Source organism: Pinus tabuliformis, chromosome Q (genome assembly GCF_031772625.1).
Source record: "Pinus tabuliformis cultivar Carrire ecotype Pingquan chromosome Q, CPIR1, whole genome shotgun sequence".
In the NCBI taxonomy this organism is placed as follows: Eukaryota; Viridiplantae; Streptophyta; class Pinopsida; order Pinales; family Pinaceae; genus Pinus; species Pinus tabuliformis.
The window spans coordinates 9,651,983-9,670,650 of record NC_142296.1 but is presented as its reverse complement, the minus strand read 5'-3'; the positions used below and the strand labels follow the sequence as shown (position 1 = coordinate 9,670,650).

General features: G+C 41.1%; 1 protein-coding gene across 5 annotated transcripts in view; it reads right to left on the bottom strand.

Moving 5' to 3' along the window:
* LOC149218011 (uncharacterized) overlaps positions 1-18,195 on the bottom strand; it is a 240,105-nt gene extending 221,910 nt beyond the window's left edge. For 3 of the 5 annotated variants that reach the window (XM_089383738.1, XM_089383734.1, XM_089383735.1), the window contains exon 1: positions 17,776-18,194. In XM_089383738.1, the coding sequence (XP_089239864.1) occupies positions 17,776-17,998 (223 nt within the window). In that variant the 5' untranslated portion in view covers positions 17,999-18,194. Of the gene's footprint in view, positions 1-17,775 lie in introns of all 5 variants that reach the window. The other 2 variants (XM_089383737.1, XM_089383736.1) reach the window with 1 other exon arrangement.
* Positions 18,196-18,668: the final 473 nt, after the last annotated feature.

Below are 18,668 nucleotides of genomic sequence, written 5' to 3'. Positions count from 1 at the left end.
TATGATGTCCACCCTTACCACCCTTACGAGGCCTCCTCTGTACCTCAACCTCTGCAGATGATGAATGGTCATCACTTTGCTCGTAAGTTTCGGTTTCTGACATAGTTTAGGAGCAAAGTGGACAAACTGTACTGCTGTCTCTGCCTGTAAAAAGTGTTGAATTCTATGTTGTTTCAAGGGGAAAAAGACATGAGGGAAATGTTAGGGGAGGGACCTTTTTACAAGGAATTGGGAATATATAAATATGACAGGGAATTTTTAAGGAAAATGTTGCAAACCATCATGCATATAGGAGTACATATTTCAAATCGGGGATATTAGGAAATCATTTGCAAAAATCACTGCATATGGGAAAAATATGTATGAAAGTGAACATATGGGGATATGAAAACATGCAGCATTAATAGGGGAAGATAGGGAAACATATGCACAAAACTGCTGACATATTCACCAACATTTTCCATTGTTTACACATGCATATGGTAGAGGGAGATTAGGGTTTTGAATGCTTTGGGAGAGGGGTAGGGTTTACACTTTTAGTTATTAGGGAGAAGGGAGGGTTTGCATTTAATTTATAAATAGCATGGGAGAAAAATAGGCATACATACAAGTGTGAGTGGAAAGGGGAAGGAGGGAAACAATTACAAAGGGAAAACACCTTGAAACAACACAAACCCTAGCACATTTTACCCATTAACATTGCAGTCATATGAAGAGGTTTCACTTGTACAATTTCAATCATTAAAACATGTTTTATGATATCCACCAATCATAACCACACCCATTTCAAGTTTAGAACACCTACCTCAAACAAATTTGTGGCTTGGAGAGCGTTTGAGCAAATTTAAAATCGTTTTGCAGGGAGACAGCTCGACGGGTCGCGCACCACGCCCAACGGGTCGCGCACCTCTGACGGGTCGCGCCCGTTGTATTTTCACACTGTGGAAGACCCTCTGACGGGTCGCGCGCACCTGACGGGTCGCGCGCACCTGACGGGTCGCGCACCTGGCCTGACGGGTCGCGCACCAGTCCAATGCCCGAACTCGCTCTCTATTCGCTCCTTTCTCTCAATCACTCTCTCAAACCTCTCTTGCAAGCGTCTAGGATGCACAATGAGAGTGATAGGAGGGAATTTGGGGTTTTATAAGTTTCATTTGAAAAAATTTCATTCACAAACCCACTTTCTAATGTTTTCTCTTTGACACTTTATAACACTGACTTTTTGGTTTCTTTTGTCCTGAATTTGACTCATTGAGTGCTTTGACTTGATTCTTTTTGCAGGTAGATCATCTGAGGGATCTTGGCAAGGGGACCAGGGTTGCATTTTGTTCGCTGAAGACTTTTGAAATTTCATCACTTATTTACAAACTTGGAAAATGACCTTGGCTTTAAAAATAGAGTTTTTAAATCCAAGGTGAAGATTAACTGTACCAGATAAGAAATCTTGAAGAAACACTTTTACAATCATCCCTCTGGCTTGCTGAATACTCATTGACTTTTCAGACACATGACCCTGTAAACATATTTGACCAAAACCCTAGACCTAGGAAATTGACCTCAAGACAAGATAAGACAAGCTTGAAAGAGCTTAATGACTGAAATGACCTGAACCAGCAATGCCAAGAGGGGTACAACACACCAGCTCCTCCATCAGGGTTATGGCATGCCTAACGGGATGCAAAAATTGACACTGATGAGACACCTACATATGCAAATGCAAAGAGTTTTGATCGTTGATGGAGGGCTTAAGACCGACTCTAACATTGGCTCCAATGGGGAGGGTAGCTCCTTGGAGGTACCAAGAACCTTAGACCTGTGGGAGAGCAGACCAGTGCTTTATTCATTGGGCAATGGAGTCAACTTATACACATGTGACCAAATTTGAAACAACTTTAATTGACTTGGACAAGTGACTGAAGTCCTAGACTAAATTTGAAACTAACTAACTCACTCTATGCAGAAAATAAACTGACTGAAATAACTCTAAAAACTCATACCAACTAATCACCATTTTCAGAATTATAGCCTTCACCGCGGGCCCCAAACTGAAGATGGGAGATCAGTTTCACACTTGCTGCAGAATGAAAATGAAATGGTAATTACAATGAGAATGATTAGAGCAGAAAATGCTCAAGCATGATACCTTTTGAGCAGTCGGCCATTCACCGACCCACCAAGACATCACCGTTCATTTCTTTGAGAAGAAAAGCATTTGGACCACGGTATGCTGCAATTTTGTAGGGACCTTTCCACAAGTTGTCAAATTTTCCATGCTTCCCTTTGTCTTCATTGCGGGCATCCCATCTCAACACAACATCATCAATCTGAAAATCATCTGCTTTGGCCTTTTTGTCATAGATTTTCTTTATGCGCTCCTGCAACTTAAGGGAATTCTGGTGAACCTCTTCTCATGTCTGCTGTAAATGAATCATTTGACTGATCCGTCGTTGCATAGGATTCTCCTCACCACCAGCTTCTTGAAACAATTTAGCTACTGGGACACTAAGTGAAGTCGGAAACACTGCATCTACTCCATAAACCAGTTCAAAACGTGACATACCAATTGACTTCTTTTGACTTACCCGATCAGCCCATAATGCATTTATTAGCTTCTTGTGCCAGCTCTTCTTATTTATTTCCAGCAATTTCTTTATAATGTTCACTAGAGATTTGTTCGAAGATTCAGCCAGCCCATTACCTTGCGGATGATAGGCGGTCGAATGCCCCAAGCTGATGTTATATTTATAGCAAAAATCTACCAACTTCTTCGATTTGAATGCTGCTGCATTATCTGTAATCAACTTATGTGGACAGCCGAAACGTGACAAGATATTACTTTCAAGAAAAGAAATAATTACCGAATCCGTGGCTTGCCGAGTGGGAATGGCTTCAATCCATTTCGTGAAGTAATCTGTGGCGGTCAAGATCCATCGATGCTGCCCGGAAGATGCTGGGTGGATTTCACCAATAAAATCCAAGCCCCATTGCTGAAATGGTGCACTGATTTCAACCGGCTTGAGAGGCAATGGCTGTAACTTCTGCTTTCCTTGAAAAATTTGACATTCATGACAACTCTTTACCGCTTTATACACATCAGAAAATAAAGAAGGCCAATAGAAACCAGCTCTCAAAATCTTATTAGCCGTGGTCTTCCAAAATAAGTGACCCCCACAGTCACCTTTATGGAAATCATCTACTGTTGTCTTAGCTTCCTCTTCGATCAAACAGTTCAGCAAGATACCACCGGGATCTTTCCAATAAAGTGCAGATTTGATAATGCAAAATTTGGCAGCCTTTAGTTTCAATGTTCTAGCTTTGTTTCTAGGCATTCCAGGGGGTGAAGACAAATTTTGAAGCACATAAACTATATCAGCATACCAAGGAGAAGACACAAAGATATCGGATACCTATAGAACTGAATTTTCTTCATCTTCATCGGACAGGCAGCAATCAAATTGATATCAAGGATGTGAAGGTTTGTTTCAGCCATCAACTTAGCAAGACCTTGACCTTTAATCAACTTGGTAGGCTTAATTTCTACATCATATTCTAATAGTGTAGCGATCCACTTACCCCTTCTTCCTTCCGGTTCCGTTTGTACTAAAACATCCTTCAGAGCTGCATTAGGGACATACGCCAAAATATGAGAATTCAATATGTATACCCGGAAATCTTTCAAAGCCTTGATCAGCGCCAGTGCTTGCTTCTCAATGATATTATAATTCAGCGCTCCGTCTCTTATGATACGGCTGAAAAAAGCTATGGGCCTCTCAACTCCATCCCTTTGTTGCATCAACACGGCTGCCAACGTATGCTCAGAAGCAAATGAAAACAAAATAAAATCCTGCGTATAATCTGGGCTGATCAAAGTTGGGGTTGAAGATAAGATTACCTTTATCAAATTAAAAGACTTCACCGCTTCTTCGGTCCATTTGAGCTCGTTGTCCTTCTTGAGCATATTGGTTATCTCTCTAAGATGTTCGGCAAGATTGGGGATGAAACGACACAGAAAATTCAATTTACCATTGAAGGACTGAATTTCTTTCTTGCTACGGGGCTGCTCCAACTGCTGAATTGCTTCCACTCGTGCGGGATCTATACGAATGCCATCTTTAGAAATAATATGACCCAGCAGCTTGCCTTCGCTCATAGCAAAAAGACTCTTCTTCGGATTCAATGAGATGCCATATTTTCTGCACTTTTGAAACACCTTAGTCAAATGAAACAAATGCTCTTCATCTGATTTAGAAAACACGGTCAGATCATCAAGATAAACAACTAAAAAGACATCTTTCTCATTTGCAAAAGCCATGTCCATTGCCCGCTGAAATGTGGCACCCGCGTTCTTCAATCCAAATGGCATCTTGGCATAATGAAATGTACCCCATGGAGTAGTAAATGTTGTCTTGTCACGGTCATCTACGTGCACCAAAATCTGATTATACCGGGAGTAACCATCAAGCAATGACATCCTTGATGCCCCCACTACCCGTTGCAATATGTGGTCCATCTTGGGCAGCGGATAATTATCCTTTAATGACACCTTGTTCAGATTTCTAAAATCTATGCATAAGCGAATTTCACCGGTCTTCTTTCTCACGGGCACTAAGTTGGAAATCCAATCAGAAAACCGGATTGGCACTATGATTCCAGACTTATACAACCTGTTGACTTCCTTCTCAATCAATGGCAGCAATTTAGGATTAATTCTTCTCAACTTTTGTCGGAAAGGCTTTTGATGTGGCTTTATGGGAATGGTATGCTGAATGATACTTGTGTCATAAGTTTTCAAATCTGAATAGTCCCATGCAAAAACATTAGAATACATAGACAATAACCTGATATACTCTTTCTTTACCTTAGGCGGCAATGCTTTTGAGAGCTTCACCATCTTTGGATTTTCAGCTGCCCCAAGATTCACATCTTCAACTCCTTCATCCGTTGGCCTCAAAGTTGGCTTGCGGGCCACATCATCTTGATCGAACAATTCTTTCAAAGGAATCAATCCTTTAGGAATGTAATTGTCCTTGAGCTGCAATACATCCATCTGATTTACTCCTTCAGCTTCCGCGTCTATTGAAATGTCTTCGAATTTACCCTCAACTTGCAGAAAATCTTTGATTTCTTCGTCATCTTGGAAAACTTGCCAACACCTTTGATTATCTGGAACTGTAGGACGATGCTTCACATATATCTCAAACTTATTGCTGGAATTCATAGGTATTTTCAGATTACTTGCTGCCTTAGCCAATGCATCCGCAACACCATTTTGAATCCGGGGTACACATGTCAAAGTATGTTCAGAAAACCTCTTTAAGATATCCAGGACAGCATTCCGATATGCTCGCATACGAGGATGTTTGGCCTGAAATTCACCTTTCACTTGCTTGATAACCAACTCGGAGTCGCCATATACCATTATTTTCTTTGCCTTCAACTTCCGAAGGATTTTCAGACCAACAATAAGAGCTTCATATTCTGCCTCATTATTTGAACAATCAAATGCCAATTTATAAGAACATACCCGTACCTTGCTTGGGACTTGATTTTGGGCTGAAAATGGGCTTCGAATCCACACACCTATACCAGCACCATCGCTGCCCACTGCGCCATCAAAATCCATGGTCCAAAGACCATTCTCATCATCTTCTAAGTGCTGAAAATCTGATTTTGATGCATGCTCTGTTTGCTGCCCATTTGTTTCAGCAATTGGCCTTATGACAGCAGACCTTTCTTCACTTTTCTTTCTCAAAACTTCTCTGCAATTTTCTGAAATGTCTGGTATATCTTCTACTTGAACTAACTGACTATCTACCTCATTGAAATTTTCCGCAAACAAAACAAAAGATTCTAAATCTGTTTGTACATAATTTACAGGATGATTGACAGGCTTTTCCTTACTAGTGATCATGTATTTCATCTTTTGTTCCCGATATAACTTCCTCATTTGACCGAAAACTGGAATTGTGGCATATGAAAAATCAAGCTGAAGTGTACCTTTGAGCTTGGCTCCCCATGATCTCGACAACAACATGCCAAACCGCGGAGGAATGTCCGCCACCACCACATCCATCAAAACATTCTTCGCTGGAATTTGATCGAGACTCACCACCAAGTCTTTGATCAAGCCAATACATCTTACCCGGCTGGAATCAAACGAATACAGATCATGATACTTCCTTGTGATGTCAAGTCCCAGCTTCTCCATGATTGTTTTCGGCATCAAATTGTGCGAGGCTCCCGAGTCAAACATGGCATTGTGCAACACAAACTCATGCAAACGCAAACTGATATAAAATGGAGGAACATCACTTTCGGGAGACTCACCATTTAAAGTTGGCCCAAAAATCAACTCCGGCTGATCATCTTGTACATTCACCATGTCTAGCATTGGATCAAAATTCAGCAGCTTGGAAATTTGACCTCGATAAGTGTTGTTCTTCATGACTTCCGTCAAGGGAATAGATACTTTTAACTTTGCAATCTCATTCTCCAAACTGAAAACTGAAACCTTCTCACTTTCTTTAGCCGGATTATCTCTTTTTTCAGCTTTATCCTTTGGTGCATTTGATGGCTGATCTATCCTAACTGCTGGTGATGATTGAGTTGTTGAAGGACCGACTATGTCTTTACCTTTTGAAGAAACCGAACCATTCTTTGCTGGAATGTCTTTCTTTTTCTGCACAGGAATTATAGGAATAGCTCGGTTTCTCAATTGCCTTTGTTGTCCTTGCTGCGTTGATAAAGCATTCAAGTACCCTCTTTGATAGTCTTCGGATTCTTCTTCAAGTATCGCATCATTTGACAAAATATAATGCTCATCTTGGGGAAAGACGGAATTACTCACCAACTCATCTTCCTCTGTAATATATGTGGGCATATCATCAGGAGTGAAGAAGTGATTTTCTTCTCCAACATTATCACCTTCATCTCAGATTCTTGGCTAACAAAATTCTGTTGAAAAGGTGGTTTCATTTGCTGCTGAACTGCTGCCTCTTGTGCCTTTGCTTCACGCTGCTTGATCCTATATTGTTGCTGCTGTTGACCTCTGAAATTGGGATTACGAATCTGAGGATCCGGCTTGTCAATAGTCACCTTTTCAAATGTCCTTCTAAGCTGCTCAAGTTCACGGAGAACAACCTGATCTGATGTGGATGGTTCCTCCTTGATTGTGACTCGCTTTTCTGCCTTCATCCTTGCTCTTTTGTCATTCAAATTTGCCTCAACGCTGACAGCAATTTTCTGCATCTCCTCCAAGGTAGGTGGATCTCTATCTCTCAATGAGTAGGCCATCTCTGAATCAAAACCATCCGGGAACTTAAGAAGTGCTGATTTTCTAGATGGCCTCAAATCATCGGGAATAGCATTATAAACTGTATTGAACCTGATTATATAATCTTGAACAGACTCACCCGGATTACGCTTGAGGTTGTTGTATTCAACATTAATTTGAAGCGGATCTTTTCTGATTTCCCATCGATCTAAAAACTGATTCTGAAGTGCTTCCAAATTGGCAATGCTGTTAGCTGTCAACCCTCTGAACCATTTTCTAACCTCTCCTACAAATGTTTGCACGAATAACCGCATGGTAACATCTTCTTCATCTAACTCATATAGATCAAAGAATGTGGTCATCTTGTCAATATGCTGCTGAGCGGTAATACTTTGTGGAGTGCCATCAAACATGGGGATTTTACTTTGGTAATCAGCTGGCATATCATGAAGATTTGCAGGTAAAACCAATGGGGCAAACCGGGCAGCCATTGCTCTAGGAGGGGGAGTAGGATGAGTATGAGGAGGAGCTGTGATAGCAGGAATTATAACAAGAGGAAGTGTAGTTTGTGGAGTTGGGGGAGTCGGAGGAGTAGGAGAAGGAGGAGAACCGACTATTGATTCGGGATAGGTGATTATAGGTGAAACTGAAACATAAGGAGGATAAGCTTCTTCGTGAGCCGTGATAGTAGATCCAATGTGATCAGAAATATTCTCAACAAAATCAGCAAGGGTAGTAGCTTGAACATGTGTCTGAAGATGTCTTAAGATGAAATTTTCAACCAATTTATTATGTCTCTCAAACTCAATAGCAGCTGCAAAATCAGGGTCAAGGACTAAAGAATCGAGCGCACTTTCAGACTTAGCTTTAAACAGAGACAACTCAAAACTTTCGTCAAAATCTAAATCTTCAAGATAATCAAAAATAGCTGGGCATGAATGAGATTTAAAAATGAGTTTGGGATCTGTAGCCAGCTTGTTTTCTCAAAAAGACTAGGAAAGAAAAAGCATTCAGCCTGTGAAAACTCTCAACCTATCATCCACGGCTCAGAGTTAACAATTATACTGGGATAAAGTGTCAATGAAGCGCTACGTTCACAAGCTCACGGAGATGGACTGAAGCAGCGTTTATCTACTTGCGCTGATGTAAAACAAAAGCGTTTTCGAAGGCTACCTGGCGTAACTTCAGGCTTCGTCTAAGACTTATGAAATAACACGTCAATGAGCAAAGAATTAGTTGTTCTTCCCCAGTATGGTCGCCAGTATGTTAGCGCTTGAAATTTCGCCTCAGGCTGAGAAAGGTAAACCTCAAGGCTACATCAAACCATTTAGCCTCGTAGCTAGCCCTACGGGGCAGGAGAAGGCTCTCTCCGGTCAATCTCAGCAGATCTTCAATGGGATGAGATGACCAACAAGGTAACACTGATATTAGGCTAGTAAACTGATTTAAAAGGTTGATTTGCGGTTTTTTGGATTTTTGGTGGCAATTTGAGGAATCGCAATTTTGGGTGCGGGGATTTGACACAGTTTCTGCAGGGGGTTCCTTGGGGCGAGATAGGAAACAGTATTGATGCCTTAAATTGAGATGGATGATCAGGAATGAAAGATTAGGAGCTAAAGAGAGCAAACAATGACTTTGAATTCCCTTTAGACAGTAGAAAACATTGAAATTAAACAAATTTAAAAGCAGAGCATGGCAAGCATGAATTCTTACTTTAACACTTCATTTGTTTAATATGCAGAAGGAAAGAAAGGAGATGAATCACATAAACACACTTACAAGAAAATTAAGAAACACACCATCAACACATGAGTCCACAAGAATCCCAAAGAGGACTGCAAAACCCTGGTCTTCCTTAGCCAAAAATTGCAGAGATACAGTGAAATAATACAATGATAGCTTCTCCCTCAAGAGTCCAACCATGAAAATGAGCAAGAAAGTACATAATATAGATGATCTAACCTCTTTCCCTGCCTCCATGGGTCGAGCTCACTATCCTAGGAGCTGTTTCAACCACTTCTAAACTAAGAACTACAAACTAGGCAGTCAAAACAACTTGCCTCTATAAACTTGGAAACCAATTCATACATTACATATTTACCCATTACATGAATGAATCTTCTAGAAGTGTTAAACAAGAGTAAAAGTGTCTTAGAGTTACAAAAATTACATCAAAGATAATCATCTTCAACCCCAAAAAGTCAAACCGAGTGAAATCTGTGTTTTCTGGGCTGTACAGTGCAATCTGGCAAAAAACTGCCTGACAGGTCGTGCCCCCCTGCCTGACGGGTCGCGCCCCTTTGGAGCTCTGTTTGGGGTACTTGCAGGTGGCCAAATTGAGCAAAAGTGGGCTTGTTGGAAAGGTCTGTGAGTCTACTTTCCAACCCAACTGGAATTTTTGAATTTGGAGTTCATTTGCCCTGTCAAAAACCAATTCTCCCAAGACAGCTTTCTGCAGTTCAAAAAAGTGGCAGAAAGTCAAATTTTGCATGTATTTTGACCTTCTGGAGGCCCAAAACTCCATAAAAACTCAAGTCCATCCATGGGCATATGTAACTTTGCATAACAAATCAGGAAATGCTGAGTTTTTGTGAAAAGGAGTTGCCATGACAAAGGGTCTCACGGGGGGTGAGACCCGTTAAAGAGCCAAAACCTGTAAATTACCAAAAAATGCCAAAATTACCCAAAATTCTCAAAAATTTTTGGGATTTGAGCTGTGGCTAGGCTATTGAGTGCCATGATCTTTGAGTGAAGCCTCAGCCAAGATAAGGAGTGGATTGGTCTTCTTCTTCCCTTTTAGGGCCTCGGACAACCGCCTTTGAAACATCTTCATTTTGGCCTTGCACACATGCATTCTTGCCCAGTAATGGTTTTTCATGTTCCTCAGCAACTTTTTATCTTGGTTGGCCTTAGCCAATAGCCTCAACAAGTGTGCGTTCTCCTGGATAAGCATAGACTCTCGGTCAGCAGGCAATGGGTCACCGGGTCTTCTACGGTTTAAGGTTCGGTCACTACGAATCCTCCATATCTCATCAAGTGCTTTCTCCTCCTCCAACTGTTTGTTGCGCTGCTCCAGGTAAGTGATGGTCCATTGGGCACCCTCAAATCTCCTCTGCAAAGCATCATTTTCAGCTCTGAGATGCTGAATGATCTCCTTTGCCTCCTGGCTAGGAGAACTGGTCTCAAGATCAACAAACTCAACATCGGGAACTCCTGATGGAACCTCATCAAGCATGGGCTCTTTGCCCCTCTCTGGTACCTGTGCTGGTGAAGAAAGCGAGGCCCCTTCCACCTGATGTGGAGATAACACTCGCTGAGCTGAAGATGAAGGCGAGACCCCTTCCACCTGCTGTGGAGATAGTACTCGCCGAGCTGCTGCAAACAAGGCCCTCTGGCCTCTCTGATAAGTGAGCTGAGATGAGGAACTAACATGTCTAGTGACAGGGATGTGATGCCGGTGTGATGGTCCTCCCTCCTCATGAACAACCTCAGGATGTGGCTGTGATGGCGCTGTGAAAAACTCACGAGAGATGAACTCCTCCCATGAGATGCCCTGCTGAGTCAACTGATGCAATACTACTAGCTGAATCAAACCATAATGATGAAGGCTCCTGTACTGCTGTGCCGGGGTCTTCCTCTGCAACATGGGCACCATCCTCTGAATGTTCCGAAAGAAGAAAACAGGGATGTTCATCATCCTCACTCGGGTGAAGTGCATCAAAAGGCGAATGTGATATGAGTACACCTGTGAAAATCTGCCCTCACAGGTAAAATAGTGCATAATAAGCCTCATGATGGGAGCATACTCGCTCCGGAGAAACCTGAATGGAAAAACACCCGCCAAATGTCTTATGAATGGTGGCCGGACATAAGGCTCAAAGTGAACAATATCTAGCATCTTGCACTTATTCCACACCTCACCAACATTAGGTATCCCTGTAGCATGTGAGATCACCTCGGGTGTCAATGTAAAGTTCACCCCTGCAAGATTGACATGTCCATCATGGAGGTGTAAAACAAAAAGGCGGGCCAACTCTCTGTGGTGTTGAATCCGAGAAATCCTCTCACAGAACTCATAACAAGACATGTACTGAAAACAAGTGACTGCCATAGGACAGGCCTGTAACTCTGCTAAAGAAGTGGGCTCCTCTCGCTTATGATGTCCACCCTTACCACCCTTACGAGGCCTCCTCTGTACCTCAACCTCTGCAGATGCTTTGCTCGTAAGTTTCGGTTTCTGACATAGTTTAGGAGCAAAGTGGACAAACTGTACTGCTGTCTCTGCCTGTAAAAAGTGCTGAATTCTATGCTGTTTCAAGGGGAAAAAGACATGAGGGAAATGTTAGGGGAGGGACCTTTTTACAAGCAATTGGGAATATATAAATATGACAGGGAATTTTTAAGGAAAATGTTGCAAACCATTATGCATATAGGAGTACATATTTAAAATCGGGGATATTAGGAAATCATTTGCAAAAATCACTGCATATGGGAAAAATATGTATGAAAGTGAACATATGGGGATATGAAAACATGCAGCATTAATAGGGGAAGATAGGGAAACATATGCACAAAACTGCTGACATATTCACCAACATTTTCCATTGTTTACACATGCATATGGTAGAGGGAGATTAGGGTTTTGAATGCTTTGGGAGAGGGGTAGGGTTTACACTTTTAGTTATTAGGGAGAAGGGAGGGTTTGCATTTAATTTATAAATAGCATGGGAGAAAAATAGGCATACATACAAGTGTGAGTGGAAAGGGGAAGGAGGGAAACAATTACAAAGGGAAAACACCTTGAAACAACACAAACCATAGCACATTTTACCCATTAACATTGCAGTCATATGAAGAGGTTTCACTTGTACAATTTCAATCATTAAAACATGTTTTATGATATCCACCAATCATAACCACACCCATTTCAAGTTTAGAACACCTACCTCAAACAAATTTGTGGCTTGGAGAGCGTTTGAGCAAATTTAAAATCGTTTTGCAGGGAGACAGCTCGACGGGTAGCCCACCACGCCCAACGGGTCGCACACCTCTGACGGGTCGCGCCCGTTGTATTTTCACACTGTGGAAGACCCTCTGACGGGTCGCGCGCACCTGACGGGTCGCGCACCAGGCCTGACGGGTCGCGCACCAGTCCAATGCCCGAACTCGCTCTCTATTCGCTCCTTTCTCTTAATCACTCTCTCAAACCTCTCTTGCAAGCGTCTAGGATGCACAATGAGAGTGATAGGAGGGAATTTGGGGTTTTATAAGTTTCATTTGAAAAAATTTCATTCACAAACCCACTTTCTAATGTTTTCTCTTTGACACTTTATAACATTGACTTTTTGGTTTCTTTTGTCCTGAATTTGACTCATTGAGTGCTTTGACTTGATTCTTTTTGCAGGTAGATCATCTGAGGGATCTTGGCAAGGGGACCAGGGTTGCATTTTGTTCGCTGAAGACTTTTGAAATTTCATCACTTATTTACAAACTTGGAAAATGACCTTGGCTTTAAAAACAGAGTTTTTAAATCCAAGGTGAAGATTAACTGTACCAGATAAGAAATCTTGAAGAAACACTTTTACAATCATCCCTCTGGCTTGCTGAATACTCATTGACTTTTCAGACACATGACCCTGTAAACATATTTGACCAAAACCCTAGACCTAGGAAATTGACCTCAAGACAAGATAAGACAAGCTTGAAAGAGCTTAATGACTGAAATGACCTGAATCAGCAATGCCAAGAGGGGTACAACACACCAGCTCCTCCATCAGGGTTATGGCATGCCTAACGGGATGCAAAAATTGACACTGATGAGACACCTACATATGCAAATGCAAAGAGTTTTGATCGCTAATGGAGGGCTTAAGACCGACTCTAACATAGGGGACCCAATTTGTCTTTAAAGACGACTTATATTTTTAGTGCACATGTGGGTTTCACATCAAAAATATATTTCTCCTTGACCAAATTAAATTTTTCCAAGGGCAAAGATGGGGCTTCTCCTGATGAGGAAGGGTCTCCAAAGGAGGGAATTTGTCCCTGAGCTGCCAAATTAACACTCCCTCTCAGCTAAGGAGAAATTTCCGACTCAACCATAAGTCCCATCTCAAATGTCTCATCATCATCAATTCAAATGTTGTCTCTACTCATCTTTGCTCATCTGCTGAACACTCTCAGATCAAATAGAAGAAGAATTTGACATCATAGGGGAGCTCAAGCTACCACCCTCTATCCAAGGACAATAGGCAGGATACGACTTACCATGGAAGGTAAGGATCACAGCTATCCTATCGTCAAGACAATCTGTAGGATACTACTTACCGTGAGGTAAGGATCACAGTTATTCTATTGTCCATTGATCTTCCCAACTTGACCCTCAAGAGGTTCACAGGTACAACCATTGTGACTTCATGGTGTCAGTGGTAGAACACTTGCATCCTCTCACTTGGGCAGGATAATACTTACCATAAATGGTAAGGATCGCAGTTATCCCAAGTCTGCTCACCCATGGGCCAAATGAGTGGCAATCCCAGCAAGCCCAGCTTGTGGGTACGATGCCAACTAGGGTATACTCTGTCAAATCCCAAAGATGACAAAAGGAAGGATGCTACTTACCATGTGGTAAGTATCTTAGTTATCCTATTGTCAGACAATATGCAAGATACTACTTACTGTGAGGTAAGGATCACAGCTATCCTATTATCCAAAGTTCTCTCAACCCTAGGAACTCTCTGGCTCAATTCCTCTCCCTAGAAGCTCAAACAAGAGGGAAGAGCATAGCTTAATGTCCTCGATCAGCTGGGACCCTTACCCATGAGGGTCACATCCATCAGTCCACGCTACTCTCCGAAGACCGAGAACTTCCCTTTTGACAAAGCCTTGGTGAGTATGTTTGTTATCTACTCATCGGTTGAAATATGATGGAGTCTTACAGCTCCTCTTTGCACCATGTCTCGTACAATGTGCTTGGACTTGTTATGAAACACAGGATTATCTACTAATCAGATCCCACTCTTGTTGTCGCAATATATTACCATCGTATCTAGGACCTGCTCAAACAAATCTCCAAAGAGCTTCCTCAACCATACAGCCTCACAGCTAGCCATGCTAGCAGCAATATAATTTGCTTCGGTGGTGCTCAAAGCTACGAACTTCTGCTTCCTACTCATCCAAGATATCATGGCAGAACCCAAACTAAATCAGTATCTCGATGTGGTCTTCCTATCAATAACATTTCCAGCCCAATCAACATCTGTGTACCCATGAAGTCTCACATCACTGGTAGTATATCTCAGACCAAGATTGGTTGTCCCATGCAAATATTTCAGCACATGCTTGGCAACAACCCAGTGTGCATGTAGAGGCTCAGTCATGAATTGACTCAAAATGTTAACTGCAAAGCATATGTCCAGACGGGTGTTCACAAGGAACATCAATGCCCCAATCAACTGTCGATACTCAGAGAGATTTGCCAAATCAGGTCCTGCAGCATCTCCACACAACTTCTTGAAGTTCATCTCCATTGGTGTGGCCAGGGACTTGCATTCTACCATTCCAAATATTTCCAACAATTTCACAACATATTTTCCTTGAGAAAGGAAAATCTCTCTGGGTCTTTGCCACACTTCTAATCCCAAGAAGTAATGCATCAAACCAAGATCTTTCATTTCAAACTCAGAGGCCAACTCCCTCTTACACTTGAGCATCAAAGGCTCACTACCTGTCAAGAATAGATCGTCAACATACAAAACCAAAATCAAAGGCATACCTTGGACCACTTTGAAGTATAGGTTCGGGTCAACATTGCTTTTCATGAATCCAAGCTTCACCGGGTAACTATTAATGCGAACATACCAAGCTATGGGGGCTTGCTTCAAACCATATTGTGCCTTCTTCAACCTACAGATGTAAGTCTTCCTGTCATGTACTTCAAATCCCTGATGTTGCTCAACATATACTTCTTCCTGTAATATGCCATGAAGAAATATAGTCTTCACATCCATCTGGTGAAGAGTCCATTCCTGACTGGCAGCAAGGGCAACAATCAATCTAATGGTGGTGTAGCGGGAAACAAGTGCAAATATGTCATCATAATTTTCTCCCTCTTTCTGGGAAAAAATTCTAGCCACGAAGCTTGCCTTCTATTTCTCAATACTCCCATCAACTCCATGGTTAATCTTGTATAGCCACTTTGAAGTTATGACAGACTCGGAACAACATACCACACATCATTCTTCATAATAGACTCATATTCTTTGGCAATGGCATCCTTCCAAACCTGCTATTTCACTGCTTCTTCAAAAGTGGGAGGTTTAGCCTGAATAATAGTGCTCATAGCTACAACATATCCTTGGTATCAGCATGGCTTCTTGCTTTCTCTAAAGGTACCTCAGGTAGTAGCGTGTCTCTCAACATCCTATAATGTATCACGAAGCTAAAGGGGTCTCTTCCTGGCAGGGGGCTCACTTGGAGGAGAATCCAAAGGGTCCATAGGCTCCATGGGATCATCAACAATATCCTTCTCATATTCCAGCATAGAAGGACCTTCTAGTAGGTCCATGTCATCATCCTTCTTCTCAACAGGAGGAGGCGGAGGAAGGTCCCTTGCTTTTCCAAGGGCAGCATCTTCATCAAAGGTTACATCCCTGCTAAACTTGATTTTCCTTTGACCAAATATATATATATATATATTCTAAAGGCTTTAGAATTTTCACAATATCCAACAAACATACCTTTCTTTTTGGTGGCTTCTAGCTTGTTCCTCTTGTCCTTCGGCACATGAAAGTACATGAGGTAGCCAAATATCCTTAGATGACCTACAATGTTATCAGAACCAAACCGGTGATCAAACCAGAAAACCCTCTGAACAGGGAACAAGTTGGAACTGGTTAAAAAACCAGACGAAAAATCCGGTCTACCAAAAACAAATATAATATTGAAATTTTAAAGAAAAATATATATATTCATATGCATCCATATGAATCCAAACCATTTATACAGAAATAAACAAAACTTCTCATTTTTATAGCATGTAAGAGTGCACATAACCAAAATAGCATCAAGTGCAATCCATCTCTGAATAAAAAATACATCAACAAACAGGCTCTAGATGGCCTCTAGCATCCAAAAGAAATGATGCTATAGAAAATACCTACATACTATCAAAATCATTGCCTATATTGGGATCTTCTGCATAAATATCACCTTGCAAGCATTAAAATAAGATACAAAAAATCATAGCATGTCAAGTCAAGATTATGTTTAAGTGATGGGTACATTTTTAGTAAGGTCATGATAAAGGAGTTCAAAAACCAAAGCCACTAACATCAACGTACATAGAGGGTTTGGTGCTATTGATTAAATAATAGTTCCATACCCCATACACGACAAAATTGAATGAAAACGTTGCAATCCCCCCAATCCTAAAATCCTAAAAAACTATTAAGTCTGGTTGATTTTGTGTGAGATCTAAATCTATTTTCTCCATTTGAAATCCAATGAGGTCGGAACCACTCTCAAACATCCCGAGTCATTTCAAGGTAATGTTAAACATTTAAGTAAAATGATGAAAATGAAAAATAAAAGAGAATGTCACTTTTACTTTAAGAATTTAACATTACCATGAATTGCATAGCAATACTAGGGCCATAGGTTTGAATATTATGTTAACCCACTCCAAAAAAAAAAAAAAACTTAAAAACAATTGCGTTTCCAATGTCTTTGTCAAATTGTCCGGAACCGAACCCGCTGGTTTCAGGACAAAACTCGTTGGTTCTATACCGAACCGGCCATTTCCAGTTCCAAACACTAAACTGGACCAGTTTGGCCCCAAACAAGCGGATTAGACGGTTCTACCAGTTTCAGTCCGGTTTTGATAACACTACCCCCAACACACGGCCCACAGGTAAACTCGGGGGATTTGAACCTGAAATCTTGTAATACATAATACTTCATTTTCATGTTCATAGCCAACTGAACTGCACCCAGGGGCTAATGTTTTTAATTTGATTTCAATTGTCTTTCTCCAAATCTCCATTGTTCCAATTTTTCTTTTTTTCCATTTCTTTCTAGTTTCCTGATAGCCCGTAGCTGTTTATCTGGTCATAAATTTAGAATCCATAAAACTAGGTATAATGCCTTCTTTAATCTTCCCAAACCACAAGTGAGTTGATGAGAGGACGTCCTCAACTCTCGAATGACATTCCTTGCATTAATTTCCACTTACGGTTTCTCCCTCAAATAATCCCAATATGTGTGTGCGCTCAATATTTGGGTTATTTTCTCAATATATTGAGCACCAGCTTCTCAGTATATTGTCTGAAAGACCAAGGAATGGTATTTGGATAAATTTTTCCTTTCAATTTAAGCGGCTGAGGAAGGAAAGATTAACAACTTTCCTAAAACTGATTGTCTCCCCTATAAAATACAATTGTCCAGCATGGTACTTGAGAACAAAACAATAAGCACAGGTAAAGAGGAGACAAGTAAGTACCTACCTGCTGTCATGGCACAGAGAAAGAGAACAGAGGATAGGAGGAAGTAAGCTCTGAGCTTCTGCTCTCCTTTGAAGTAGATGGATCCTAGCCTCCATATCCTCGTGACCGCCACTACCCATGAAGAAGAAGAAGCAGATCTATTGTTGATGGCACCTCTACTCTTACTCCCACTCTCAACAGACATTGCTATTGGAATCGATGTTGGGGTTGCAGGTTCTATCATCGTCCACTCCCCGACATCAACAAACTGATCAAACCGACTTTATTCCCAGCTCTCCACAGTGGAGTTCAATTACATAACGCATTTCCTCCGAGAAGTTCGATTATATAACGCTTTTTTATTTTTCGAGCCGTCCATTAATTATTCTACCAAACCACTTCCACGCAGAAGCGTCCACCCTTCTGGCTGTCATTTTGCTTTGGTTGAATTCAAATGATATGATATTTGTTGATGTGTTTTTTTAATAAAATATATTTTCAATATAATAATATATTGAATTAAATGATATCTTAAGGTTTATTAGATTAAAATAGTTTATAAGACTATTAGTTTCATATTTTTTGCTTTTTGTAATTTAATTTTTTTTTTATTTAAATTGATAATGAGCTGGCTTAATCTTCCAACAATCCCCATGCTAAAAAGACAATGCCAAGACATTGATGCTAACATGTTCTCATAACTTTCTCTTATGTCTTTGAATGTATCACATTCCAAATTAAAATGTTTTTCTGATTCCACACCCTAGACGTGAAAAATGTACACACTCCTTTTTCCCAAGCTTCTTCAGGCCTTTTCCACCGTCATGTTTCACACCGAAGTTGATGCGAGTTGGTCCTTAATTGAGCAATAAGAACCTTTGCCCTCCACGAAATGTCAGCTCCAATGAACTATT